The following is a 19,067-nucleotide window of genomic DNA, read 5'->3' on the forward strand; positions in this document are numbered from 1 at the left end:
GGGTGGAGGCACATGACTCCCTGGTAGCACCTGGACCCTTGTCATGGAAATGACAGTAAGAGCTGGCCTGGCAGGACGGCCTCCCTGGCCCTCACCTTGACAGGGCAGTGGGGGAAGGGAGCTTGGCCACCAAAGAGGAGACCTGAGTCCTCTTTACAATGATCTGACCATGCCGAATTAAGTCCCCTCCATGTGGCACCTACAGCCTCTTCTGACCCGGGAGATTTCTATGGCACCCAGCGGACAGGAGATCTCCCTTTGCAAAGCCCTAAGTCCTGTGAAGTGGGAGGTGTGTTATCACTGTTCTGTGACTGTTTGACTAGGACCACCCTGGGCTGATGGAGGCAGGTGATGGGTGGCCAGGCAGCGGCAGCCGGGCTGGCCTCAGGAGCCTCCTTCCAGGAAACGGGGGCGCCTGCCTTCCCCGTGTACAAATCCTAGCGTGACTCTGGGGAGGGGTTGCTAATGAAGTGTGGCTGTTCTGTGAGTGATTCCAAGCTCACTTCGTGGGTTGGTGCTCCACCTGGGGGGTGGCTAAATCAGACTCGGTTTTTCAAATGTTTATGCTGCGGGTGACCGGGGTGAATAATCGAGTGCAGGGTTCTTGGCCCTGCTGATGTCTGGGGCTGGCTGACTCTGTCGTGGGGACCGTCCCGTGCCTTGTAAGATGTTTGCAGCACTCCTGGCCTCTACTCGCTAGATGGGCAACTGTGACAGCCAGAAATGTCTTCAGACATAGAAAAATGTCCCCACAGGGTAGGGAGATGGGAACTATCCTTGTTTTGTTCATTCATTTGTGGCCAGACCTTGACTATCTCTGTGCCCGGGGTAAGGGGTCCAGGGCTCTGGCTTCACTCTCTCCAGCCTGCATGCCTTTGGCTTCCTCCACTGTTGTCCTTACTTCCCCGTGAATTAGCCTCTGACAGCCCTGGGGCTTGGGTCAGGATAAGTTCCCTCTCTGGTCTGAAAAGCCAGACTGGCTCCCACTCAAACTCTGCCTGACGTTGGAGGAAGCCTGACTTCCCTAGCTTCCTGCCCGTCACCCATCCTCCTCTGGGGTATCAGATCCCCCAGCCACGTGCCTCCTTGCCCAGGCTTCCAGGAGACTCGGGTGGAGGCTTGTAGTCTCCTGGTTGTGCTGGGGAAGGTGTTGGTGCCAGTGCTGCTTGGCTGAGCCCAAGGCCAGGTTCTGTTCCTTCCTTGCCTGTGACGATGGGGACGGCAGCCTCCTGAGCTCTGGTTCTGCATCATGTCACGCCTGGCACAGGGCTGCTGTGAATATGAAGCTGGATCCATTTGCAATGCCCTCTTTGAATTTAAGGTCCATGTTATTTAAAAAAAAAACAAAAAAACTATTTGGTACCTGGGTGGCTCAGTTGGTTGGATGGCTGCCTTTGGCTTGGGTCATGATCCTGGGGTCCCGAGATCGAGTCCTGCATTGGGCTCCCTGCTCAGCAGGGAGTCTGCTTCTCCCTCTGACCCTCCCCCCTCTCGTGCTCTCTCCCTCTCATTCTTTCTCTCTCTCGGATAAATAAATAAAATCTTTAAAAAAATAAAAATAAAAGAACTATTATCTGAGAATGCACAAGATGTCAGATGGAGATTGGTTTGGGTTGCTCGAATAGCGGGATCTCTTTGGGGATGACAATGAGGGGGGCGTCATCTGGGGACCTCCACACTGCATTCCATCTAGGACAGAAATGAAGGGTGAGGGATCCTGGAGAGGCCTGATGTCTGCTTCTAAATCAGGTAATGTCACTGGACAGTGACCATCTCTTGCTTCCAATTGTTCTTGAGGGATAAAGGGAAGTCCTACCTCAAGGTGCCCCAGTGGGAGACTGTACAGCTCTTCACCAGCTCTCATCTACTCCAGCCCCTCTTCCATGTACCAGGGATATGTCATGTACCAAGTCAAATAGAAAAAAATGCATATTTAAGAAAAATTGCTGGGACCATATCCAGGGAATGAAGACATGAGCTGACTGCGAAGAATGCTAACTGTTCCCCATCTTGTCCCAGCTATACATCTTGATTAGCTTAATAAAATAGTTTGAATGTAAATATGGGTTCTCTGGCGTAGACAGACAACAGACCCAAATCACTGTCTGTTTTTCAGCTGAGTCATGAGCTAGGTCAGCTGACATGAGGTGTCATAGCCTGTCTCACTGGCCTGGGTAAGCACAGCTGTGTGCTCACCGTGTGCTAGAGGAAAGGGCGTCTGGGTGACAGAGGGGAGTGATGGTAGCACTCAGCTCAAGGCGCAGTCATCTCGCTGCCCGGAGCCTGGATCTGCCTTGGAGGCCGCTGCACGGTGGGGCCTGCTGAAGCAGCAGTGAGGACCATGGCACGTAGGCCAGAGCAGTCTCAGAGCTGTTACTGAACTCAGTGGAGGCAGAAAAGCCGAGACAGCCTGTCCCACCGTGCCTTGCGCCTCTCAGCACTGTCTGGTTTTGGAAGCCCTGGGAATGTCTCCAGCCTGGTGCTTCTTGGAGGCACCCACATTCTGCTCTATCAGCCCTGTGATGCTTCCTGAGCCAGCCACACTGTCTTTTCCACCTGGTGGATTTGGGCACATCTCTTGAGCCTCCAAGGGCCTGCCCCTGCCCTCAGATGCACTCTGCATGACAGAGACCCGTGTGGCCCTCCACTTCCCGTGGTCACCATGCCCTGCTGTGTCGGCTGCTGTGCTCTCTCTTCTCATTTCCCTGGGGCCTGTTCAGAGGCTGCAGTGGGCCGTGGCCCATCGGTCATCCCTGCAGCACAGGGCGGCCCCGGCCCACGGGAGCTTGCTGTGCCCTAAGTGCAGGGCTGGCAGCTCCCGCCCCTTCCCTCCTCACCCATGCGGAGCTCTGACGCCTTGCTATGGGGCTCAGCCAGACGACAGATTAATTACTTGTTTTACATGCTTGTCTGGCAGGGAGCCAGCAGTCTGCAGGCCCTGAGCATCTGCGGTTTTGGCGTCTGCCGTTGCTTTGCTAGGTTGAGCAGAATCTTTAGATGAGTACCCCACGAGAGGGAGGCCACCACCTCTTGGGCAGCACAGCTCCTCCTGAAGACCAGGGAAGGGCTTTCAAGACGTCACCGGGTGGGGACATCGCAGCCATAGCCTCTTTCCACTTAGGGCTCTACCTGAGGCTCCCAACTTCGAAGGCAGAACACAGGGGTGAACGCGGCCTCTAGATAAGAGAGGATACAGCTGCATTTTTTGAGAGGGCAGACCCAGCTCAGGGTCTGAATTTTAACGGTTTGTTGGCAAATTGGGTCACCAGATGTCAACACCCATGACAACAAATACAGGTGAACTTCGAGGTGCGTGAAACCCTTCTCATAAGGGCTGTTGTTCAAGCCAGTCCACAAGGGGCCTCTAGGAGACCCTGTAAAACCTCAAAGGCAAGGCCCTGACCCTCAGGCCAGGGGCTCTGAGAGGCAGCGCTGACCGTGGCTCAGTGGCGGTAACATTTGGCATCATTTTCTGCAACAATAGCAGCTGTTGGCAAACGGACAGGCTGATGCATTTTAAACCCAGAGGCTGCTCTGAATGAGATTTCCTCTAACATCTCGAGAGGGGCACGGTGACTGGCTGGCTGGCTGTGAGGAATGCCCTGTCCCAGCTTTTGGAGAGGCTGGTCCTGTTTCCTAGCCATAGCTGTGTGGCCTGACTGTGACGTCTTGGGCAGCCGCGGAGGGCACAGTGATGGACGGATGCAGCCCCTCCCACCGCGTCCTCCTCGGGAGCCACTGTAGCTCCCCGGGGAAAGCTGGACTGTGTGGTCAGGCGGAGACACCCGGTGAAGTGGCGATCCTCGGTGAAGCAGAGGACCGCTGATGAATCCGGGGATGCCTAGTGAAGCAGGGGCAGAGAGGAGCTTGAGGGGGGTGAGGTAGGCAGGCCAGGGACATCTCTGAGGATGCGGGAGGGACATGTGTAGAGGAAGAGGACCTGCCCTAACCACATGTACCAAGGTATCTTTTTCCAGGGAAGTCACCCAGCCCCCCTACTCATTCCCGCCACCCTCTGGCAAAGATATGCTGTGAAATACAAACCAAAGTAGGTTTTACATTCCCGAGAGTCTTGACCCACAAACAATGTGATCTGTGCCCAGATGTGATTTTTCTTGCTTTGTAGAGTTATGCCAAGGCCGTGTGGTTTTTAAGAGGAAGGTGAGTGGGCTTAGAATGTGATGGTTGGGGTTGCATCTTGACTGCTATTTCCCTGGCACATAAGTTTGAGGAAAAATTACTTATAAAATGCTTGTAGTAAGGGTTTTTGCAAGATTGAAATAAGTGGCTGTGGAATGGGGATCTTCATCTGTGGTCAGGGGCGAGGTGGAGTTTCTACCTGTTGTGTGAGCGGCAAGGCCACACATGCTTCTTCAAGTTGTCCTCTGACTGGTTTGGCCGTGACCTTAGCACCGTCACACCCTTAGGGCCACCTGCACCATACGGTCTTGTGCTGGTTCTTGGGAAAGGCTTGGCAGAACTGGAGAAAGTACAGAGAGGCTGAGTCCTTTTAGCCTGAAGCCTTTCCATGTGGAAACACAGGGGGCTGAGCGAAGATGGGAAGGTGGTCTAGCAGGGGACAGAGCACCTGGGCACCAAGGGGCTGGGATACAGCAGTGATGATGGGGGCGGTGGAGATGGTGGGGTAAACATATGGGGTGGATTCTACTTCTCAGCCAAATCCAAAGATACAGAACTTTGGGCACCTCTTGAACTTAAAAGGGACCGATTTAGGACCACTACAAATAGGCCATTTCGCACAAGATCTGTCGTGAGGAATACACCCTGAGATGTTGGGCCGAGAAGATAGGAGGACACAAACAAGTCGTGGGACGGGCTATCCAGGACACTGGGAGCAACCACGGCCACCCCAACTCTGGCACGCCAACCTGGGCCAGGCACTGGGCTCCATGTCCATGAGTTTGCCAGCAGTCTTCGGAAGTGGACATTTGTTATCCTCTCCTAGAGATGAGGTTCAGAGATGTGCACCCACATGGATCACACAACTGGCTTGACCCCAATCCATGAGCACCATCACCAAGTTACTGTGACTCTTACAGGGAGCTTTGGGCTTCCTCTATATATTCTTCTTCGGGTTAGGGTCTTAGATTATACTTTTGGAGCATCCACTAGAGACAGATGCTAGATGGATCTTGGATTTGGCCCAGGAAGGCAGTGCTAAACACTTTCAGAATATGAAGCATTTAAGGGCAAGGGGAAGAGGGGCAGGTGAGGGAGAGGAAACCTGAGTCTGTATTCCAGGACATCTGACTTGTGCTGCCCACGAGCACGACCAGATAGTGGCCCTGGTCAGTGACATCAGGATTTCTGGGGCTGGGATCCAGGTGGCAGGGAGTTTTTAAGTGCCGTGGATGGAACCACTGTTCTCTGTGTCCCCTAATATTATTATTAGGACAAGGATATTAACGGTGTTCAAGGTGAAAACTTAAGCAGCCAGGGGTGTTGTGACCCTTGTCTTAGGAGACCCTCCCACTCTTCTACCAGCTGAGCTCTGAGTTGCTCTGTGGTTATTTAAGACGAGTGAGAAGTAAAAAATGAAACCCAAGAATGGATATTCATTAGAAAAAAAAAAAGTCTTAAGCAAGAAAAGCTAAAAGATAATTTTTGTTAAATAATGAACACTCGTAAAACAGCAGTGAAATGGTATTAAAATGTCTGATTACTTATTTCTCAGCGTTCGTCTGATAATGTAAGCAGCATGAAGCAGTAGTTGCACTTAAAAAAATGACAAGAAAATAGCTATTCATTTAGTTGACAGGGAAGGTTCATTTCCTTTTAAAGATCACTGGTGTCACTGCTTATCGCCAGGGTGACTGTCAACACAGGCATCTTTATGCTGAGACGGTGCCCATAGCTCCTTTGCCTACAGTTCCCGGATCACACCTCGGTCCTTCCGGGAGGGGTTGGGAAGGGCTGTGGCCTGCCCCCTGCCCTAGATCAATGAGGCCCCGGGCCCACATATTGGTGCCTGGTGGCTGCTGAGTTTGGACACATTCCAAAGGAGGCCCGATGTTCCTAGGCTGGGGGCAGCGTGGAGGGAGCATCCACTGGGCCTGGGGACAGAACCCATGCTATTCATTCTGACGTTGCACTCTCAGGGCTGGATCCATCTGAAGACCAGTGACAGCTGGCAGTCCTGTCAGCAGTTTTGTCTCTCTTCCCGCCAGCCCCATTTTCTTCCTGCAGGGAAGGCTCATGGGCGGGGGGAATGCTGGAGGAGTGAAGCAGGGCCACAGACAGAAGTGATGTGTCCCCTGCCCTCTGCCTATTGCACCATATTCCATAAAAAATAAACACATATGTACTGTTCATGTATTGCTAATGCTATGGCATTCCAGGCCCTGGCAGGCTGCAGAGAGGGCTGCACTGTCACGAATCCACCAGAATCCATCCAAGACGGCTTTGCGGGTCAGGATCTTTGGAGCTTCCCTTTGGAAGGGTCAGCAGTGCCCATCTGCCTCGTGCTCTACACAGTGCTCTGAAAATGAAATTAATGGGTAAAAACAAAAGAAATCCCTGGGTAGAAAATCCCAGGGCTTTATGGAGTCGTTTGGCAATAACTTCTAGTGCACAGCATCGCACAGGTGTGTCTACCCGCGTGTCCACCCCTTGCCAGCCCTGCCTTCTCGGCATCTGCGTACGACTGGCCCTGGCTTCTTCCCCTGAGCGCCTGGATGAAGCTCATAGGTGGTTGTTCTTGGAGAGGTAGGCGATGAGGGCCACGGCCACGCCCACATAGATGCCAGTTCCGATGGTGATGGACAGCACAGCCAGGAACAGGGCCCTCCGGGAGCTGGTGCTGGCCTGGTGGAAGTCCCCCTTGGCCACGGCTTTGTTTGTCTGTTGGAGAGAAAGGAGGGAGGAGAAAAGGAAGTCAGGATGAGCAAGTCAGAGCAAATGAAATGAGTGGGGTGCCCACCTCTGGCGCCCTTCCAGCCTTGAACTTAGCTGACACCAGACAGGGAGGACTCGCTAAGGGGTAACTGGGCATGCTCCCAGCATGATGGCATGTGTTCCGTGACTGGTAGAGGAAATGGGGGAGTATTGCCCCCCTAGACTGCAAGACAGGCAAAGCTTAAAGAAAGGAAAGAAAAGAGCCCCCAGGAATGTCCATGGCTGGCAGCACTCCACCACCAATGTGGGGTCGGGGCCTTGGGCACCAGGATGTGAGGGAGAGAAGAGATATGACACCCCCAGCACCCTCATTTCTACCGAAGGATGACCTTTCTTTCATTTGAATAACACTGAATTTTTAAAAATATATTACACTTACCTGATTTAATCTTTACAACATAGTAGGGGTGTGGGGAAGGAAATGATAGTTCTCACTTCCCAGAGAGGAAAGTATGGCATAAGATCATTAAATCAATTGCAGGATACTTAACACATCATTCTTCAGCTGGTGGCCATGGAATCGTGCATTTCTGACTATAATCCTTCCTCACCATAGCTGGAGTTGGTAGAACTCATCCATCAATAAAATATTTCTGTTCACTCAGTTGCCTAACAAGGTGTTGCTTTGATAATACTCATGTTTCTTGAGGTCACGGGGTGGATGGGAACATGGAGGTCTTGGATGTTGTATCTGGTTGGGTATTTTGTAGCATATCCCATGTACCCACCCCCAACCCCTTCCTTTGCCGTCCCCCTCCACAAGTGAGATTAGAAACGTGACCCAAGAGTGGGAGAACTGTCGTGTGCTGCAGCTGTAACCATCCTGAAGGACCAGCTGAGTAAAATGGTGAATTTGGCTGAGGGGGTGGAGGCTACCATGGCACCCTGACCCCTGGGAGGGTCATATGATGCTGAGGAGAGCTAACCCAAGCTGGCTGGGGATTCTTTGTGGTCAGGGTAAAGGCAGAGCCCACTCCCCTAGCTCATTCTCCGGCCCATCTCCAGAAAGCCAGATTTTTACCAGCCCCCCTCTCCACGTTTCCTCGGGGGTATTTCTGCATTGTGTAAGCCGGTAGGGGAGTCGGTATGTTCTTTACTCAAACTAAAATATGTCACCGCATGTGCCATGGACCACAAAGGATGAGACTCAGAGGTAACTCGTGAAATGAATTTCCACCCTCCACAGTCCTGTCCCTGATCGATGAGATGTGGATCTCTGCGTCGGGCTGAGGAGGGACCCTGGTCCACTTGGTGGCCTCTTTTTCCCTCCCTGCTGGATGCTGGAGGTCAGTTTTTGTCCTCCTCCCCTCATTTTCTGGCTTGGAAGGGAGCTTGGGAGCTTGCTGCCGACAGTTCTTAATGAAGCAGAGCTAAGGGAATGCAGAATGGGAAGCCTCCTAGGACAATACTAATTAATTAATTAAGCCTTAATTAGCTGCATTTCATTTTATCTAATGCAGTACTCTCTAACACTCCAGCGTCCCATAACATCATTCACTTGAACTGCCCTTCCTTAGCCAGGCGGGCACCCTCTGTTAGAATGGGGCTTTGCTGCTCTCTCTCATTATCACCAGCCCGAGCCCCCAGGAGAGGACACAGATGTGCAGAGAGGAGGGCAGGGTGCACTGGGCACTCCCTCCCCTTGAACACAGCCCTCCCCAACCCCCCCCCCCCGGCCCCGCCGGAGCACCTTTGTCCCAACTGACCTATCTTATCGGAGCCCATGCGTTTCAGTAACTGTTAGTAGTTGTCTTCCTGGCTCAGCCGTAAACTCCAGAGGCAGGTCCACGTCTGCCTTGTCCATGAGGTCTGCCTGGAGCCTGAGGAATGGCAGGCACTCACTGCACACTTGAATGACCAGCTGAGTGGGCTGTACAAGATCAGCTCCCTTCAAACACTTCCAGGTGGTACTGGCCCCAGGTGCATGCTCCTGGGTTCGCTGGTGGCCTCTACGAGGAAGGTAGTGGCATGGGGCAGCCTTGACCTAAGCTCTGGCCCAACCCCACAAAGCTCCCCTCTGGTGGGTTCTGAGCTCACAGCCAGCCCTCTCAACCCCAGGAACCTGGAGCGTCTGCTGGGGAATCGAGCTCCACGGTTGACTCTCATGGTCCAAGCTGGGAGAACTCCATCTACGATTTGTTTGGTTATAGGGCAACTGTTCCAACAGGAAGTGTGTAGTGTTGAGCTGCTATCAGCTGAGATGCGTCAGGACCAGCAAACAGAGCCTCATTGACAAGCAGTCTGCTTTCAACAATGCCGCTCGGTGTCTGCATTTCGCAGAAGCTCCCGTGAGGTAGCTATGCCATCTGCACCCCACGGACTGGGCATCCTGGTCTAACAAAGGTGGTGTCTGATGCATCCTTTGTTTCAGAAAATGGATCCTGTGGCTACGAAGCAGGTTGCACATCTGTCTGAGAGGGTGCAACTGCAGAGAAATATTTCCATTCTGAAAACTTCTGGGCTGTCTCCAGGCTCTTCTTGCTAGGCATGAGGGCAAAGGTTCTTGTCCTGGGTCCCGGGGTCTTCGAAGCCCTGATGCTGAAAGTAAGACTGTGTGTGCATGAGCGTTTTTATGAGTTGAGGGTCAGCCACGATCACTGGATCCCCAAAGCAGCCACGTTCCCAGTTGCTCTGACTGCTGCATTGGGGCGGGTGCTGGTTGGAGAAGGAGAGGGGGTACCAAGGAACAGAGCCAACCCCGTGTCTCCTGGCAGGGACAGGAGGACGTCACAGGTGCTTCTTGGCTGGAATGAGCTGATGTTGTTTGCTTGTCCTAATTGGGAATCTAGACTTGTCTACACCCTGGTCTGCACACGCAGCCTCTGGTTTGTAAGTGAGTGCACTGCAGGCATTGCCGAGAACCCGTACTCGGAACGGCCCGTGGGTCTCGTCAGCACAAACTGCACCCCGTCGGACGGCTCTGCAGCAGGAGTTCTCGAACCTGGTGCACATTCCACCTGCCAGGGAGCTTTAAGAATTCCTGATGCCCCGGTGGCACCCTGGGCTAGGAAAGTCAGAAGCTCTGGGCTGGGACCTGGCTTCTGTGCCTTTCATGCTCCCAGGTGATTTCCACGTGCAGGCAAGGTCGAGACCAAGGTGGCCAACTGTCCTGGTTTGCTCAGGACTGAGGGGATTCTCAGGACTTGGGACCTTCAGTGCTGGAATAGGAACAGTCCAGGCAAACCGGGATGAGACTCGCTGTTTTGCAGGAAGGCAGCCCTGGATCTGGCATGGAGAGCATCCTGGTGACCACCTTTTCTGACGGAAGCACCTTTTCATGTCAGCGGGCCCGTGGTAGAGGGAAGCGCCCAACCTGAGGTCCACCTACACGTTTGGTTGTGGTAGCTGTGTGCCCTCATGGCCTGTCCGACTGGTGTGCAAGGCACCATTTTGATTCCTGCATGTGGATGTTTGCAGGAAGGGAAGCCACATCCTGGGCACTCATCGTTTTGTTTTTAGTTGGTGGGGTGTCATTTCCAAACCTCATTCCCTCTTGACCGGTTTATGGCCCCCAGGAGTTTATAATCTGTTGGCATTTTACCTCCTGATCACCTCCTTTCTAAGGGCAGCATCGGGCTCAGCCCTGTTTTGGCAGGGCCAATGTGCCCTGCAGGTGGGGGCCCCATCCTTAATCTGAGTCTGTCCTCCTGGGGAAATGCCTTCCTCTGTGGAAGGTGATGTGTGCCGAAGGAAACAGAAGGCTTACACCCCCTCCTACTTGTTCTCAGACATTCAAATGGCTTACTTGAGTGGTGTTGGGCTTGTTTGGGGCCCCTGCCTCCTGATTTGCCTGCACCTCTCCTACTCTCTCTAAATGCTGCCCATGACAGACCCTTCCATGGCAGACTTGCTGTGGTCCCTGTGCCTGCAGCATGGCATGTGTGGCCTTCTGACCCTGAACTCTGTTCCTGCCCAGCCTCATCTCCTCCCACTGTGGGGTGGCCTGCCACCAAGGCCCTCCCACTGTGGGGTCAAGGATACTCCCAGCCCAGGGAGTGTGTGTGACTTTATTTCAAATCAAATGCTCCACTGACTTTAAAAAGGGAACACTGAGACTCAGTGTTCCCATCTGTGCAGTGGAGCCATGGGAATGAGGTAGGCCTTGTCAGTGGAGGCTCCGAGACTGCCTCCTGCCTCCTGCCCTTCGCCCTCCAGACCCATGCTCCTCCCACATTTGCCTGCCCGTGACCGGGAGGCTGACTGGGCTCCTTCTCTGGTCCCCAGCTTCTCCCTGAGTGCTGCCCAGCAGGCCCATCAGACTGGAGGAAGGGAGGGGCTCACCATTTGTGAGGGCCCAGCACTGACGCCTCCTGCAAGTTCTAGCCCTCCATCCTACTCTCTCCAGGCCTCCACGTGTGGTGGCTCCGACACACCTGTCCCCGTCACTGCACTGTCCCTTGCGACCCCTTGCCAGCCACCTTTGTAAATCGACCCTCCCCAAATGATCTAACTGGGGTGAGCCATCTATTTCCCAAGTGAAGCAGCTACAGCTACGGGGGTGACAGATGTTTGCACCCGCCATGATCTGGCTGTGGGCCTGCAGCAGCCTCTGTGAGGACCTGACCCCCAGGCTCTTTGTCACCCGTGAGACACTTGCTGGTGTCCAGGCACCCAAACCAGCCTGCTCTCTCCTGATAGCTGTGCTCATCATCCACTGCGGAGAAACACATCATCCCCAACTTTGTGGCTTCAGACAAGAATAAGCACTGATGTGTCTACCGGTTTCTGAGGCTCAGGAATTTGAGACCTGCTCAGTGGGGCGGCTCTGACCTGACCTCAGGGGGGCCTGGGCTGTGTCTCCTCAGCGTCCTTACTGCGTTGTGGGCTGAGGCAGGCCACTGGGCTGGAGGGGAGGCAGGTTTCACCTGCTCACAGTGTCCTCCTGCCAGAAGCTTCTGGGCTCCTTCCTCATGACTCTGCTCACCTCCAGTCTGCCCGGAGTCCCCTCCTAGGATAGAGGCCTGTCCTTGGGGCATCTTGGGATCTGCTCTGCGGGCCCCTTCACAGAAGTGCAGCCATGGCTCAGGCTGGCTCCTCCTTGCCCAGGTGAATGTAATCTCCCATGAAGCCATGGCACGCACGCATGATGTCATAGTCCGGGGCTTCTCCAGCCAGCGCAGAGTCAAATCGGCGCCGACTATTTGGGCAATGACCATTCCGGCTCCCGGGACTAGGCTAAGAGGCGCTCCTCCCCATGGAGCTCATGTTCCAAGGGCAGTTGCCCACAGGCAGCTCTCTCTCAGTGCCACCTCTGTCATCCCTGAAGGCCGAACTGCGCGGGTCACCGCACTGGACAGAAGGAGGTGTGACACTGTGAGCTGGTCCCTCTGGTCCAGTCTGCAAACAGCCTTTCCCATTCAGGCCCCTGCAGAGGAAAGAAAATCTACCTGCTCCCACTTTGGGCTGGGAACCTTACCTCTTGGGACTGGGTTTGCCTTCCCTGCCCTTTCTCCAACAGGTCATGAGTGAAGTTTGTTACTTTCATCTGGGGGCCTTTTGCTTAGAAAACAGAAAGTGCAGGTGGCTGGCAAGGTCCTGAGCAGCACCCAGCTGTACCTTCTGTGGGACCCAGATCTGCACCCTTTGGAAGGCGGCTGGGAGTAAAAGTCACAGGGGACGGGGGAGCATAAGGAATCTGCGATCAGAAGGCAAGAAGCCCTTGGGCCCCATGGGGCACCCTGGGGGCAGGGCTCAGCCACAGCCCCGACTGGGGAAATGTCCTCCAAACCCACACCTGGAGGCGTTCAGCCCTTCAACACCCCACTGGAACATTTCACACTGAGACATTAAATGTGCACTCTGGCTTTTCAGTTACACAATTACCCTCACTTGTCTGGTTGTGAAGATACATAGAAAACCCGACTTTTAAACTAAAGAGCAAAAGGAAAACATTAGTGCTAAAAGTCATGAAAACCAACGGCTTCCTTTCCTCTCCCTTGAGTGAAGGGATTTACACTGAAGAAATAAAAATCGTATCAGCAAAGAATGCGCAACCAGGACAAACATGCTTTGGCTAAGCGTGAGGTCAGTCAGCTGTGCCACGGGGGCTGGGACAGGCAACAAGTCAGTCCACCATGTCAGGGGAACACACCATTTATCACATGGCAGGAAGCTTCTTATACTCAGTTAAAGCTCATTTTGCTCAGGTTTTCACGAGAATGGCCAGCTTGCAGAGGACTGAAGGCAAATTTACATTTCTTGGGGGACACTTTTTAATGTTTATGCTTATTTATCTAGCCACACCTCTCTCTGTTGGCAGTGACAGAACCTGCCGAGTGGTAACTTTTAGGGGCTTTATCTGCAGGGACGGGCTTCTCCTTGTGGTCTCCGACCAGACTGGGGGCCCTGCTTTCCTCTGCTGCTTCCTGTGTGTCCACGTCTTGCCGTAGCCAGGGATCAGCCAGGCTGCCCAATTCTCCCCCCTTCCTAATATGGCTCCCCTTCTCATTGCCCACTCAGCTCTGGGCTGACCTGAGATTTATCTTGGCGTTCATTGGCATGCTGAAGCTCATGACCTTATTTGTTCACTTTCGCCTTCCTTCCTTCTTCTGCTCACTCACAACAGCTAGAAGTTCTGTCTGAGGCTCGACGTCATAAGAGACGTGGCCCAGGAATGGTTATATAGCCGCTTATCAGCATTTGCCAATTTTCAGAACAGGAGAGGAGAACCAAATCAGACATCTGAAGCCCTGTGCCCCCATGGAGAGGACAAAGGGGTTGGGTGTTTGCAGGCAGGGAAGGGAATCTGAAGGGACCTCAAAGCATGCTGTGAGACCCAGGTTCACTCCATTAGGAGGGTAGGTGTTTGCCTTTCACTTTAGGAGAGCAGCTTAAATGCGACGCTGCGGGGTCTTGTGTGTGTCCCCTACATGGAGGGCATGAGGCCAGTTCTTGCCTGGAGAATCTTGAAGGCAGAGGTGGGCTGGCCAGTGGCTTCAGGGTCAGAGCTGAAAGAAGTGGTGCTCTTTGGGGACAGGCCAGGCCCTCCCATCGAAGACCAGACAGGGTGGGCTGCCACGGGGACCGTCTTAGATCCTGTCCAACAGAGACCAACTGAGGGGCAAGCAGACCTCCACAGAAAATGCTGATGGAAAATGCATGACTTGTCTCAAGCAAACTGTAGTTTGAGGATGAAGAATGTGTGTGGGGTCTGCTAAGAACCCACCAAAATGCACAGATGGGAAAGAAAGCAGTATACATCCTCCAGGCCCAGAGGGTGTGTGGCCTAGTGTGACAGGTTGAGTTGGGTAAGACTGCTCTATTCCCTGTCTGGCCTCACCATGGCCAGACACCATGGCTGGCAAGCTGGAAGAGGGGGTTGGGGGTAGAAACGGCACCTCTCCTTCCTGGGCACGCAGGCATGTCCCAGCAGTGTACAGCTTGAAAGAACAGTGTTGCACACCGACCCCCGGGCTCAAATGGAAAAGAGACTCACAAGTATTGGCGAGAATGTGGAAAAACCAAATTCTCATACAGTTCTGGTAGGAGTGTAAAATCTTATCACTACTTGGGGAAAGGATCAGTGCTTCTTACAGCTGAACATATGGGCATATTATCCAACAACAAATTAACTCTTGGTAAATACTTAAGAGATATTATTTATATGTTCACCAAAGGACATTAATAAGAATGTTTGTAACAATAACCATCATAATAGCTCCAAACTGGAAGCCAGCCAAATGTCCAACAGCAATAAAAAGGAATAAATAATAATGGTACCCAGTAACGGTAAAGAAATAAATCTCAGAAACATAATGTGGAACGGAAGAAGCTGGACACAGGATTCTCTTTACATAGAGTTCAAAATAGGCTAAAGTATTCTATACTGTTGGCATAGAAATCAGGTTACCGGATATCTTTGGGGAGGGTCAGTCATTGGAAGAAAGCATAGTTTAAAAAAATCTACTTTTTCACTCCAAGATACTTTTAGAAGTGATTCTCCCCAAAATTAAATGACCAGATAAGAACCATTCATTAAGAATAGAGAAACTCATTTTATGAAACTAGTAAAATCTTGATATCAAAACCAAAAAAAGGGAAGTAAGAGAGAAGAAAAGGAGATGCTGATTTCTCCGTAAACACAGAAGCAAATCGAGGAAGTGTGCTCTGGCTTTCCTCTCCACACTGCTCTCTGGCCTCTGTATTTGCAGTGGCCTTTTAAACCCCTAACTCACCTACTGTATCCTCACAGGAGCCTTACCTGCCCTGCTGAGAGAGGGGCTCCTGGGGGTCTGGTGCTCACCACCCAGCACCCTACAGCTGCACGTTTCAGGAGCCTGGACAGGCTCAGTGCACATTCGCTCAATGAATGAAGAACAGAGGACAGTGCAGCCTTTGTTCCCACTGTTCCTGAGTGCAAACACGCTTTGGTCAGAAACATTCCCACCTTGTACAGGAACCCCCTGGAGGCATCCCCGTGGTTGACAATCACCGGCCTTATACAGAGTCTACAAGCTGATAAGGAAGATATAAATCAAGGATATCCACAAAGGAAATATTTACAACCACGCCTCCTTGCTGTGCAAGGTAAAGCCTAGTAGGCTTTGCAGCTGAGCACCAGGAAGGATGTGGGCTGTTGAAGTTTGGGCATGATGCAATGCTCTGCATGACAGAGGGAGAGGGGTTTGCTGCCCCTCAGGGAATCCAGGAGAGAAGGGGGAAGAGAAGAGCCAGGAAGAGGGTCAGAGGCTGGGTCAGAGAGGGACTGTCTAGTGTGTGCCCTTCAGGAGAGCTTTCTGTGAGGATGGAGGTGTTTTATGTCTGTGCTGTCCAGCATGGTGACCACTAGAACACCTGCCTCGTGTGACTGTGGAATCTTTCATGGGGACATGCACTGGCCCCCGCTAGGTGACCATCTCCCCTTCTTGAGATGATCTGGAATGTCCCGAAGGATCTGGGCTCTGGTCCTTCACAGATGGTCCAGGAACCTTGGGCCAACATTTCTCTTAGCTCTGGGTTGAGTTTCTTACAAGCTTTGTCAACGTCTTCACTTCCTTTGGCTGGAAATGTTTGAGGTTCGAGTAAAATCATGATTTTACTCTGAGAGACACCCTGCTGCTTTGTTTCTCTTACACTTATTTTGAGGGTAAGATTGGGTAAGGTCAGATGTTCCCACGTTCCATATCACCCATGGACACATTCAATCCATTCCTGTTGAGGAGCAGGGTCCAGGCACGGCTGGGAGGGCCTGAGCAGAAAATGCCAGCACCTGACACCAGCCTCCAAGATTTGTGACAGGCTCCCAAAGACACCCGCTGTCTCCAGAACCATCTCTCTGGAAATTTATGGCACTTTGGAACCTTTATGGCTCATTTTTCCTCTAGTACCAATATCTGTCTGACTGGATTACATTGCTTTGCATTATTTCAAAGGTTATTTCCATTATTTATTACTGTTAACATTTGCTATGCACTGACAAGTTACTCAGAGCTGTACTTGAAGAAAAGACAGACTCCATGTAACATTCTGAATGAGAGCAGCAAGATAGTTTGGCCCTAAGCCACAAGGATGTAAAACCTCCCAGAGGCAGACGTCTCACACCAATCCTCAACACGCGTGTTTCTTTCCTCACATGTATTTAGTTCCACGGGCGTTTTTATGATTTCCCCCTTTTAAGCAACTGTTGTATTTTAAGCCATTTAAGACAATGGATCTTCTGTTGCTAGTTAGGTCTGTACAGCAGAAAGGAGACTGGTTATGGAACAAATGTACAATTGTGTTAGAGGAAAACCTGACGCGAACCTCAGTCACCTGGGTGCGGGCACCGAGCATGGGCTTTCACAGAACCACCGCACCTGTCCTTGGTCTGGGCCACTGCCCTCGGGGGCCAGACTTCCTGCGGGGCCATCCGAGGGCCCCTATCTTCAAAGTCATTTCTTCTGTGGATCTCATTTCATAGAGAACATAACTGCAACCACACACACATCAACAGGAAGAGCGGCCACTGTGCCACGCTCGTGTGGGGCATGTGAACTACTGTCATCCGGCATTTTCCACGGAGAATGGCGGATTAGAGGAGCTGCCAGACCCTGGAGCACCCAGCACCCAGCTCCTGAGAGGCCTTCATGAGGGCCTTCCACCCTGCAGCCTCTGGCCAGTTGACAGCTGACACTTTCTCCACGCCGCCCCCCAGGCTGGCCTCCGGTCCCATCCTGAGAGAAGCTTGCCGTGGTTTCCCCACACACTTGCTTTGTTTGCCTTTGAAGGGAGGGCTGGAAGACTGGAACTCCTCCAGGGAGAGCCCGGAGAACTTGAGAGGAACCCAGGCCAAAAGGGAGCCTCTGGGGAGGGTGGGGGAGCCTTCCACTCCGCCCTGCCTCCTGGTGCCTCTGACCGCCACCTTCCTGCCCAGGCCACCCCTCTACACTCCTACCTAGTGCCCCAGCCTCTCCTGCTGCTTCTGGGGACACAGGAGCTCAGAATGAAGGCTGTTAGGGTTGGCAGTGATCACAGGATCATAGGAAGTTCTATTATTAGTCAGAATTAGAGATTAAATCAGAGGGACTGAAAATTGTCACCTTCTCCATTTCTCAAATTTCAACAGCAGTAAATGGCCATATATTTGCATGTTGGCTTATTCTGTGTCTTTCATTCTTTTAAAAAATGTGTCTATATAAATAAATAAGTGTATCTGCATATACATAGGTAGATACACACACACACCATATATGTGTTATATATACACACACCAATATATGTAATATATATACATATACACATACACACCCTCCCCAAATACAATATTCATAGTGAAAGTGCAAAATTCATAAACATACAACTTGGTGAATTTTCACAACATGCACACACCTGTGTCACCAGCATCTGGATGGAGCACAGAACACAGTCACTACCTGGAAGCCTTCTCTGTCCCCTTGCTGTCACTCTCCCCCAGCAGAAATCACCGCCCTGACTTAAAACAGCCTATATGAACTTTGCTTTGAAACTTCCTATAACAGATCCACAACAGTGTGTGTGGCTTCCTTCACTCTCAGAGAATCAACCCTGTTGGGTATATAGATAATTTATTCTCTAGTGTCCTACTGTATGAATATTTTATAACTTATTTGCCCATTATCCTGAGCGAAGGTCGTATCCAGTTTTTGGCTATTATGAATAGGGCTGCTATAAACATTCTAGTATCTTATTTTAATGAAAATATATACTTATTTTTGTTGGTATACAGCTAGGAGAATTGTTGATAATAGGGTATGTGTATGTTCAGTCTGTAAAATTGTTTTTACAGTCACAGTAATGGGTTTTCTGATAAACTAATGTTAATACTTTATCATAAACCAAAGCCCATTTTTAAAAAACTTACTGTCCACCTTCTGTCCATCCCAGATACCACATTGTATTCAGATGTCAGGTCTCCTTAGGCTCCTCTTGGCTGTGACAGCTTCCCAGACTTTCCTTGTTTTGGATGACCTTAACAGTGTTGAGGAACACTGGTTAAATATATTGTAGGATGTCCCTCTACTGGGAGTTATCTAAAGGATTTTGGGGAGGAAGAGCACAGAGGTAAAGTGGCCTTCTAATTTTTAAAAAAAAATTTTTTATTGTTATGTTGGTCACCATACATTACATCATTAGTTTTTGATGTAGTGTTCCATGATTCATTGTTTGCGTATAACACCCAGTGCTCCACGCAGAACGTGCCCTCTTTAATACCCATCACCAGGCTAACCCATCCTCCCACCCCTGTCCCCTCTAGAACCCTCAGTTTGTTTTTCAGAGTCCATTGTCTCTCGTGGTTCATCTCCCCCTCCGATTTCCCCCCCTTCATTCTTCCCCTCCTGCTATCTCCTTTTTTTTTTCTTAACATATAATGTATTATTTGTTTCAGAGGTACAGATCTGAGATTCAACAGTCTTGCACAATTCACAGCGCTTACCAGAGCACATACCCTCCCCAGTGTCTATCACCCAGTCACCCCATCCCTCCCACCCCACCCCCCACCTCAGTTTGTTTCCTGCGATTAAGAATTCCTCATATCAGTGAGGTCATATGATACATGTCTTTCTCTGTTTGACTTATTTCGCTCAGCATAATATAAAGTGGCCTTCTAATTACTTCACATCAGGGTTACATCCTATCAACAGGACTTATCACTGTGGCTGCTGACCTTGATTGCCTAGCAGAGGTGATATTTGTCA

At 51.4% G+C, this 19,067-nt stretch overlaps 1 protein-coding gene across 1 annotated transcript in view; it reads right to left on the reverse strand.

Annotated features, from left to right (window-relative positions):
- Window positions 1-5,644: 5,644 nt before the first annotated feature.
- Window positions 5,645-19,067, reverse strand: part of SYNDIG1 (synapse differentiation inducing 1) — a 95,230-nt gene continuing 81,807 nt past the window's right edge. Inside the window, exon 3 of the mRNA XM_035005732.1 lies at window positions 5,645-6,861. Coding sequence (XP_034861623.1) covers window positions 6,703-6,861 — 159 coding nt within the window. The 3' untranslated portion in view covers window positions 5,645-6,702. The remainder of the gene's footprint in view (window positions 6,862-19,067) is intronic.

Source organism: Mirounga leonina, unplaced genomic scaffold, assembly GCF_011800145.1.
Source record: "Mirounga leonina isolate KUSES-001 unplaced genomic scaffold, KU_Mleo_1.0 Mir_150, whole genome shotgun sequence".
NCBI classification, from domain to species: Eukaryota; Metazoa; Chordata; class Mammalia; order Carnivora; family Phocidae; genus Mirounga; species Mirounga leonina.